Genomic DNA, 10,601 nt, shown 5'->3' on the forward strand with positions numbered 1-10,601 from the left:
TACACATGATCTACAATAATAGTATCACCCACCGGGGTAGATACATGAACAGGTAAAGCAAGAAACTCACAGGGCATACCCAAATAACGAGCAAAGTATGAGACACATAAGAAAAGGTGGAACCGGGATCAAATAATACAGAGGCATCTCTGTGGCAGACTAAAACAATACCTGTAATGACAGCATCTGAAGCAATAGCATCCGGCCTGCCTGGAAGTGCATAGAAACGAGCATGATCATCCCCTGATCGACCTCCCCCTCTGGGGTGACCCCTGGCTGCCTGACCTCCACCCTAGCTGGCTGGGCGGGTGGTGAGGTAACTAGAGCAGAAGTCGAGGGCTGACCCCTCTGCTGAGATGAACTAGCAATACGACGAGGACACTGCCTCCACACATGTCCAAACTCTCCACACTCAAAACAACTCCCAGGTGCGGGAGAAGGGGACTGAAGAGAACCCCTCGCACCGGAGTGACCAGCTGATGGACTCGGCTTAGAAGAACCCTGAGCTGACGGGGCACGAGATGAACTCTAGGCTGGAAGGGCACTAAGTGATGACTGGCCCTACTGAGTACCGTGAAAACCATGACCCGAAGATGCCCCACGATAACCTGGGAGGGCTGACTGAGCAGGCCTAAAAGAACGACCTCTACCATGCTGGAACTGGCCCCTCGAATGAGCACCACTATAACTGCCAGATTCTCGAGGCCTCTTGGCCTCCCTCTCCTTCCGATCCTGACGATGAACCGTCTCAATCTCGCGAGCGATATCAACCATCTCCTCGAACGTAGCACCCAACACTCTCTCTCTAGTCATCAGAATACGGAGATGGTAGTTAAGGCCATCAACAAATCTCCTGATCCTCTCACGATCTGTCAGAACCATCCAGACAGCATGACGAGCCAACTCAGAATACCTCGACTCATACTGTGACACAGTCATATCCCCCTGTCGCAACCACTCAAACTGCCTACGCAGCTCCTCTCTGCGAGACCGCGGTACATACTTCTCCAAGAAGAGAGTAGAGAACTCATGCCAAGTAAGGGGCGCTGCTCCAACCGGCATACGCCTCCCACCATGTGAAGGCAGCCCCAGTAAACTGAAAGGTAAACAAAGAATCACAGATTTAATTCTTGAATATTAATTACCGTAACCCACAGCTTTAAAAAGGAATATTAATTCTTGAAACCGGTAAACAAAGAATCACAGAGGCAGCAACTATGTGGATGTTGGATCATTTGACTTTGCAAGAGATATCACTTTTTCAGTGGGAGACATCACCGGCTAAAGTGACTTTATAAGATAACTTGAGTACTTTTATTGTCTTAAAATAAAAATAAAAACGTGACTTTAGTAGGTAATTCTCAATACTTGAATGATCATACGAGGAATTAACCCTTAATGACATGAAAGAATGAGGCTTTTCCTAAATATTCATGTAATATTTCATTTATAAGTGTGATTCACAATATACCCATAAACAATATCCGATTTGGACACGATTCTATAACACCTTAAGACTGATTTAGCCTTTTTTTCTCTATTGCCAAATCTGTAACGCCCCAATTCAAAAAGGCAAGTGACAGCTACCAGAGTCATTACTGACTTATAATGACGGGTTTTTTATAGTCGTTATTGGCAAGTGACGGGTTCAATTGAACTCATAACTTTCGGCATAGAATAAAAAATTTTACAAAATATTTATTAAAATTGCAAATATAGTAAATAAAAACCCATAACTTTAAAAATATAATGAGTTCAATGCTAAAAACCTTAAAAGATGAACCTATAGAGTTTAAATTCTCGATCAGCCTCTAATTTTTGGGACCACAGTCAAATCTTTAGGGACATTTTTTTCGTCGCTAACAGCCATTTTCAGTTACTTGTGATGATTTAGAAACCTGAGATTTTCTGAATTGGGTGTTTCTTTTCAAATTAGCAGATTGTATATATCTTCGGAGTGAGAAGAGCATCAAAAAAACATACAACAGTTTTTAATCAGCAGTGAAAAATGCAAGAGCTCATCTCATGCAATTAATACTTCCACTTTCACTTTTCAGCAATCAAAGGGAATTTAATGATAATCTGGCTAAGGACCAGTCGCACTTATCACCTATGTTGCGCGGACTCTCTAAAATGGTGCCGCATCCATGTCAGATCCTTAAAAAATGCACTTCTTTTGAAGGATCCACCACACAACCGGAGAAATTTTTTGGAGAATCCGAGCAACATAGCTTATCACTGTAGCCATGCATACGAAATACATATGCAAGAAAGAATAGGGGGAAATAAGACAGCATTAAGAACAGAAAACTACTATACTTGCCTAAAAATGACAAGCAAAAAGGGCGGAGAAAAAGAGGCAAAGAACTGATTCAGACAGTACGTGAACCTATTACTAGTAAAATGTTTGACACACGTTAAATCTCATTAATCAAACAGCACACAGTGACAAAGTTCATAAAGGATGATAGCAGAAGTGATCAAGATGCCATTGGAGGTAAGAGAGAAGCCATTAAAGGCACTCCCCTGTAAATTTTAACTTCCAATGTCATGACACAGCAACACAATTCTGCAGATAGTTGACCGGACCTATATATTGTCCTTGTGCTAGAAATAGGTGCCTTCGGGGGGCTGAACTAGCTTGCGATTGTGAGGAGCAGCCATTTCCTTTTTCAGCTGAACCAGTATGTCTTCCATTGTGTACTCTCGCTGCCAATTTGCAAGTAAAGCAAACTTTTTTGGTTCCACCTGTATCAAGAAGACAAAGTGTTGTGGCGTCTCGTCAACTGGATCATCGATTTACTAAGCGACAGGATAAGCATGAGCAAATACAAATACAAACACGAACAAAAGAATGTCAACTAGGTTGGTATACAATGCATCATGTAAGAAATGTTTGTGATGTTATTCACACAATATGCAAGTGTTGAAATAAACCCCACTTAGCACAGAGAACAAAAGTCCAGAATGTTATCCAGATCGAAAGCTCTAAACTGGAAAAGATCATTGGAATATAATATCGCGTTAGCCGCTAATCATGCATTGAGAAGGATGATTGATCCCAGGAATAAAATTTTGGGAAAATAAAACACAGAATCAATTTCGAGTCTTCGTAAATAACAGCCACATCTAAAGGCTTACAAATGAACAGCTAAAAACATGGAGATCGTAAAGTTGGAGTCTACATACTCAAGGACATCAAAAGTAAATCTACAACGGAAACAATGTAACTGCAGTTTTCCTAAATTTTTTCATGATCAAATTTTCCGCATCACAGCATCTCTGCTCTGCAATAGAGAAAGATTTTTATCCCAGAGCATGATACATTGTACAATTGCCTCCTATCCTCAATGATTCCCTTCTACATGGAATGTCATGAGAAGGAACAACTATGCATGTACTAAATTCCACCATGGTAAGGCAAAATCAGATTATCATTATTATATTTTGGATTTCCAGGTAATTTCAGTATGATAACACAGTGTTACATAAATTTTCTTGCTAACAACAGTGATGCATCAATTTTAGCAATATATTAATACTAGATTTGCTCACCACTCCTGTCTCATGGTTGACACACGTCATATTAACTCGAGAATGGAATCGGACACTTGGTGGCTTCTCTGGATAATCTTTGTCACAGAATAACTTCAACTGATAAATGCGACCTTCATGAACGGACTGGAAACATGAAAAAAAAATACACCAAAATGATGAAAAAAAAGGTAATGTGATACTATACACAATAGAAGATAGAGTAAAGATTTTATTTTACTTATTTACTCTCACATACAAAGCCATGTTAAAACCAAACTTAGAGATGGTTGGAACTAGGAAAGAGAAAAGAATGCTAACATTGTGAGGACCAATAATGGTGCCAGTCCAGGAACGCATATAGATATCATCTCCATCATCCATCCCATAGCTCACGGTCCCATCTCCAATACCCTTTTCACCGCGTTCAAGTTCCTCAAGTAATCTGAAATTCCGAGGGACTGCAAGGAATTAAAATTTTTGGTAAGTGAAGGATTTACAAAAGTAAACTAAGAATCCATAACATTGCAGATGCTTCCAACTTCCAAGTACATGTACAGGCTAAATGACAGTAGCAAAAGTGAGTGTTAGGTCATTGACCATTACTGATGTTCCTATCATCAGATCCAAATAGCTGAAGGAGTTGCTGTATGTCAAATCACGGTAACAGTTCCAATGACCTAATAAACTCATATAAAAGCACCACTTCAAATGCAAATGAATCTTAGGCTTCATTCGCCAACTCTCATTTCAGTGGAAAAAGTAGACATTATGAATATATGGTGAGTGGCTTGAATGGGGGTTCTTCATTAACAAAAGGACTTAACCTTTCAAATGCTCATGGCTAGAGCAGAGGTAAGGGGAAAGTGTCTGTATACTGTACGTAGCCTTCTCTTTGCATTTCCGCAAAGAGGCTTTTTATAGACCTTGAACCTTGACCTAGAGTTTACTAACGGAGCAACTCTACCGCCATGCCAAGAGCAACCACAAAGCTTTATCTATCATCTTAGATATGGTTGAAAGAACAACCACAAAGTTTTATCTTACATCTTATATATGGTAGACAGCTCCCCTTTTGTTGTTATGGATAATAAGAAAGGATTATTACAACTTTTGAAGGAGCTGAAAGTCTACCATGGAGAGTCAAAGATCTCTAATATTCCATTTGTTTTTATTTTTTATTTTTTGTGAAGAAAATATTCCATTTTGTATGAATAGTTGCTGGATTTTTAGGAAGCTTAACTTCAATTATTTTTCATTTTTTGTAAACCATCTATCTTGGTGTGAGATCACTTCAAAGACATCTAGGGGTAGTTTGGTTCAGTTCTGGGATATCCTATGGGACTATCTATCCCACCTTCAATATGGGATAACTAATACCACCATTTTGGTATAAAATCTATACTAGTATTAAATAATAGAGTGTTTTAGGGCAAGCAACAGAGTATTGAGGTACTGGCTAGACAGATAGTTCAAGAAATCCATTTTAGAGGTTCAATGAAGGTGAAGATTGCAAGTGGCTTGAGAGCTTAAACTACTACCCAGCCTAATTAGTTTTGTTATTGAGATAATTTTTTTGCTATTTTAGTTTCTAAGCCCAGACTGAAGGTTGGGACTTGATGTCCAACATTCAGTGTTTGTGTATTGTATATAACTCCAATTTTGGTAATAAAAATCTAACTAATTACCAAAAAAAAAAAACCTCACAACCAAATTGAGATAACTATAATCCCAAATTTTATACCAGAATTAATATCCTTATCCCGATAACTAGGAGGCCCCTTAGGGTCTTAGACTTAACAAGAAAAAGTACATTGCAACTTCGATATGCCATTCAATGTAGCATGCACACTGTATTTAAACATAAATGTGCTCCCAAGCCCAAATTCTCCTCCTCGATGCTTGTGAATTAACAAATTATGATGATGCATAGCATATCTTATGGGTTCATCCGAACCCAGTAACTTTGGCTCAAATCTTGTATATGTGTTAACTTTGGCTCAAACCCTGTCCAAAATACTCACCCTCCCTCATAGCGGGGGAGGGGAAATTTAAATGATTCTACGAAGGAGGAGGAAACAAAAGATGCCTGACAACTAATACCATCAAACATTGACAAAATGTTATTATGATATAATCACATGGACATTCATATACTTGGATATGACAGAACATGTATAAACTCATTTTCATTTAATTACGATGAGATTTTTAACACTGTCACTAGGTAACACAAATTAACTGTCACATAAATAAGAGGGTTTTGGGTCAGCTTATAAGCTCTTTTTAGCTTATTTATGCATTTGGCAGACATCAAAAGTGCTTATCAGCTAAGCCAAAAGTGCTCTCAGTCAGTGGCGGACCCAAGTGGTGGCTAGCGGGTTCAACTTAACCCGCTTCACAAAAAAATAATAATGTGTATATGTATAAATTAAGATTAAAGCTGTGTAAATTTTGTGTAAATATTTATTTGAACCCACTTGACAACTATTATTTTACGACTAAAGTTATATACTTCTAAGGTTGAACCCGCTTGCACAAAATCCTAGATCCGCCACTGCTCTCAGCCCCTAGCATTGTCCAAATACTCATCTAAAATTGAACATTGTAAGATCTGGAAATCCAAACTCTAACTGGAATTTTTCTGTAATAAGCACTCTTTTTAACAAATCGGCGATGATTTTACTGAATAATACTTACTAAACTATAACATTTACTCCACTACTAAAAAGATGCACCAACACACCTAAATAGAGTTATCCCTACAGGATTTAGACTAACTTTTACCAATACCTCACATGAAATAAAGGTCAATTGATGACAAATTTCATCTTAATACCTCAATACAATTACTGGGTTCAGCGCAAAAAAAAAAAACCTCACATGATAAAAAATTAAAAGAAGATTGCAAAGTTCTAATTTTTAAGAGAACAGAGATACAACACTAGAAAATAATTATTGATAAGTATATATCCATAACATATAAACATAAAACATGCAATAAAGAGAGAAATAAGAACAACCCATGATCAGATTTGAGATAAAAATTAAGGGCAGAATTGGAAAAACGTCTCACCCACGACACTAGATCCTCCTGAGCCAAGAGTCATAGCTGATTAATTGCAAAATGGTTTTTGGGGTTTGTAATTTGAGATCGATTGGATGGAGGAAAAATAGTGTACAATGGATGATGGAATACAACAAGAGGCAAAGTCAAGAGAGGCGCAGAATCTAATGGAGAAAAACGCAACAAAGGGCCAAAAAAGAAAGAGAATGGAATAAAGAGGTAATTTTTCTCTTTTTCTTTTTTTATTATTTTCCTTTTTTTTTCACCCCGAATTTGCACCAGAAAAATACCCTTTGAGGGTAAAGCTTTTATTAAAAGTGACTTCCACCTTGAGTTAATTCGAAACCTCTAGTTAAAAATATATTTACCGTCCGATTACAATTTTTGATAAAAAGATGAAAATATGATTGATAGGAAATATGCAAATTTCTAAAAAAGGAAAAAAAAAAACACAAAAAAAATATGGGAAAAGAAAATTGGGGTAGATGTATAATAACCTGAAAAGTAAAACTATCAAATGACAAAAAGAACAAACAAGCTACATAAGGTCAAATGGGGAGACTAATAAAAATATTGATCAAAATGGCTGAAAGTTGAATATTAAGGTACAAACGCGTAAAAACACTTTATTATAGTAAATAACAACAAATACCAATTGGAGTGGGATTATAAAAATCAAGACATTATAACAGCTTCGTCATATGTAATCTAAAAGAATGTAACCCGATGAAATGAAATAAAATGAGAAGCAAAAAAAAAATGTTAAAATTTCGTACTTTTGCAATAGTATAGGTAATAAATAGAAAATGCGAAATTTCTACCAATGCAGATAACATGTAAAAAAGAAAAAGAGGGCGTTATAACATGAAAAGAAACTAAGAGTAACTTGTAATAAAGTAGTACTATTTCTTCCTTTCATTTTATACCAAGGTGGTTAATTTGATACCAAGATTTGTATCTGGCATACGAATAATTTTAGCATCTTCTGGTCTCTAAATAATTTTACCCAAGCTCATCAAGTCTAGCAAATCGGCAAAAGCAGAAGATTTCCGTACAAAAGTTTTGGCTACCATTAACATGTTGGAGTTTGAGTTGGGCATACAACAAGTCTGCTGTGACTAAAAAATGGTTAGAGGAAAATTTTTCCAGCCTACAAAATCTAGAAAATTTTGACTTAATTCTTGCGCGCGGTACATTAAAGACTATGAAGGTCTCAAACGTCCAGCTTAAACAGTTTTTTGGCTTTTTACAAACTTATTTTTAGTTTTATGACCCTACCTCTTTTTTACATACGGGAAATTTAATTTTACATGTAAGAGATCTGTCTTTTACATATCTGACAAGGTCATTTTCTTAAATTCAAAATTGTAAAGGGCTATAATGTGCAAATAGCACATTAAATAATACCTACTGACCTTTTCTTTTTGGTTTTTGTACAGTGTTTATATGAAGATGCATTAGATGAAAATGAGAAACCTTTGTACAAATCAACATTGGAAATGTTGGAGGCATAAGTTATAGCAAGTCAAAATGCAACATTACATGTTCGGAACAAAAGCAGGATTTGAGAAACTAATTTTTTCACAAATGCAGATATCTCGGAGATTCCCTCATACCGCATTTAGTCCGAGTATTCATTTGAATAAGTGTACTTTATATACAAGTTTCCATTGTTCTTCAATGTGGTAATGTGTCTAGTCTTATCTTTTTATTCTCTTAAGATCAAAATTTCGCGGATAAACTTCATTCTTATATATACTAGATTGGTATATCTTGGAGCCAAACAAAGAGGCAAGTTTACCTTAGAAAACTAGTGGTGTCGTACACCAGAATATGTTAAAATAATATAAATTTGGAAGAAATGATGAAAGTAGGAGGTTATTTTGGTCATGATACTAGGAAATAGAATCCTAAAATGACACTTCGTATCTCTGCAAAGTAAAAGGGTATTCATACTATATTTGTTACTAGAACTGTTCATATCTTATCATAAGTTTGTGATTTGGTTTTGGAAAAAAAAAAAGTTCTTAATTGTTAGTATAAAAAATTGAATATGTGTGTTTTTTAAGCATAATTCATTTATGGTCTTCTCAATGATGAGTTTACCATTTTAGTGTAACGACCCGACTGGTCGTTTTGAGCAATTGCGTCTGATTCGGCGGTTTGAGGTTTCGAGGAGCTTCGTAATATGTGTATCGACTTGCGTGCATGGTTGAATTCAGTTTAACGGATGATTCAGATTCAAATTGGAAGAAGGAAACTAGTTTTGGATGTTTAAACGGTGAGAATTTGATCGGAATTGGACTTTTGAGTAAACGGCCCCGGAATAGGTCGTGGGTAATCTCAACAGCTTCGTATAGTGATTTTGGACTTAGGCACGCGTCCGGATTTGGAGATCCGTAGGGTAATTTGAGGTGTTTCGGCGAAAGTTGGAAAAGTTGAAGTTTGAAAAATGGAGAAGTTTGACTCATAGTTGACTTTTGTGATATCGGTTTAGAATGCGATTCCGAGAGTTGGAACAGCTCCGTTATGTCATTTTGAACTTGTCTGCAAAATTTGGCATCATTTCGGGTTGATTTGATAGGCTTCGGTACGAGTTTTGGAAGTTGGAAGGTTTGAAAGTTCCTAAGTTCGATTCTTAGTGTGATTCGTCGTTTCGGCATTATTTGATGTGATCTGTGACCTCGAGCGAGTCCGTGTTAGGTTATATGGTTTGTTTGTGTCTTTGGACGGGGTCCCGGGGGCCTCGGGTGTGTTCCGGGTGGGCTACGGGTCATTTTCCCTTATTTTGAATTGTTGTTTTCTGCTTCTGATATCCTCTTTCGCGATCGCGAACCGCCTTTCGCGTTCGCGAAGCTTTGTTGCTGACCACCTGGAAATCCTTCTTCGCGTTCGTGTTTAATACCTCGTGTTCGCGAAGCTCTGCCTTCTCCTTCATCGCGTTCGCGTTCCCCTCATGCGTTCGCGTAGTTATGCTATTCCACTCTTCGCGTTCCCGTACTAGTTCACGCGTTCGCGAAGAGCAGTCTCTGGGCCATAATATTTTTCTTCTTCGTGTTCGCGGACGTATTGTCGTGTTCGCGATGAGTAACATGGGCACCTTCTTTTTTTCTTTTTCGCGAACGCGATACTTCCTCTGCGTTCGCGATGCTTTAGGACCTGGGCAGAATAATAAGTACTCTATTTCGAGGGTTTGCCATTTTCACCATCTTTGGAGTTCTAGAGCTCGGTTTTGGGCGATTCCTTGCTGGTTTTTCAAGCAAAACGATTGGGTAAGTGTTCTTCACCTAGAATTGATTATATTTCATAAATTTGTCTTCATTTGTATCATTTAATTTGTGATTTGGGTTGAGGAAAATGTTGGTTTTTGAAAAAAATTCCTAAAATGAAAAATCATGATTTGAGGGGCCAAATTGTATCGGAATTTAATAAATTTTATATGATTGAACTCATGTTGGAATGGGTATTCGGTTTTTGTAAAATTTGTCGGGTTCCGAGGCGCGGGCCTGGGGGTCGACTTTTGAACTGATTTTTGGATTTTGTTAAAGATTGAGACTTTATGGTCCAGAATAGTTTCTTATGTGTTTTATTTGTGCTTTAAAGTTAATTTGGTTAGATTTGAACCGTTCGGAGGTCTTTTCACTCGAGAAGTGCATATTAGAGTATCGGTTTGTCGTCCTTGAGGTAAGTATCTTGCCTAACCTTGTGTGGGAGACTTCCCTTTAGGATTTGAGTCTTCTATGCTAATTTTAGTCCGTGCATGCGAGGTGATGAGTGTGTGCTCGGACTTATTTGTGGAAAATTTGCTCTAGGGTTTTTAGGTCCTTATGTTCATTATGTGGAAAGTATCCCGTTATGATTGAGATTAATAATTGCTTAAATTGTCTCTATATGCTCCATATGATGTTGTTAGCTTTTCTCTAATTCTTACGTATTACATTGATCCTTAATTTCCTTAATTGAAGTGATTGTCTTCTTTATTATTTTGATACTTCTTGAT

At 37.2% G+C, this 10,601-nt stretch overlaps 1 protein-coding gene across 1 annotated transcript; it reads right to left on the reverse strand.

Annotated features, from left to right (window-relative positions):
• Positions 1–2,368: 2,368 nt before the first annotated feature.
• Positions 2,369–6,788, reverse strand: LOC107761134 (ubiquitin-conjugating enzyme E2 variant 1D). Its single transcript, XM_016579306.2, has 4 exons — positions 6,611–6,788; positions 3,856–3,995; positions 3,556–3,681; positions 2,369–2,748 (listed from the first exon to the last, which is right to left on the reverse strand). Exons 1-4 carry the CDS (start codon positions 6,642–6,644, stop codon positions 2,608–2,610), a joined length of 441 nt encoding a protein of 146 aa, XP_016434792.1. The 5' UTR covers positions 6,645–6,788; the 3' UTR covers positions 2,369–2,607.
• Between the last annotated feature and the right edge of the window lie 3,813 nt (positions 6,789–10,601).

This window comes from Nicotiana tabacum, chromosome 5 (genome assembly GCF_000715075.1).
Source record: "Nicotiana tabacum cultivar K326 chromosome 5, ASM71507v2, whole genome shotgun sequence".
NCBI lineage: Eukaryota > Viridiplantae > Streptophyta > Magnoliopsida > Solanales > Solanaceae > Nicotiana > Nicotiana tabacum.

Excerpts from the sequence above, each read along its gene's own strand:
- LOC107761134 (XM_016579306.2), bottom strand. The coding sequence starts at position 6,644 with ATGACTCTTGGCTCAGGAGGATCTAGTGTCGTGG. Across the intron at positions 3,996-6,610 it reads AGGAGGATCTAGTGTCGTGG|TCCCTCGGAATTTCAGATTA; the intron begins GTGAGACGTTTT and ends AATTCCTTGCAG. Across the intron at positions 3,682-3,855 it reads CCATTATTGGTCCTCACAAT|TCCGTTCATGAAGGTCGCAT; the intron begins GTTAGCATTCTT and ends TCATGTTTCCAG.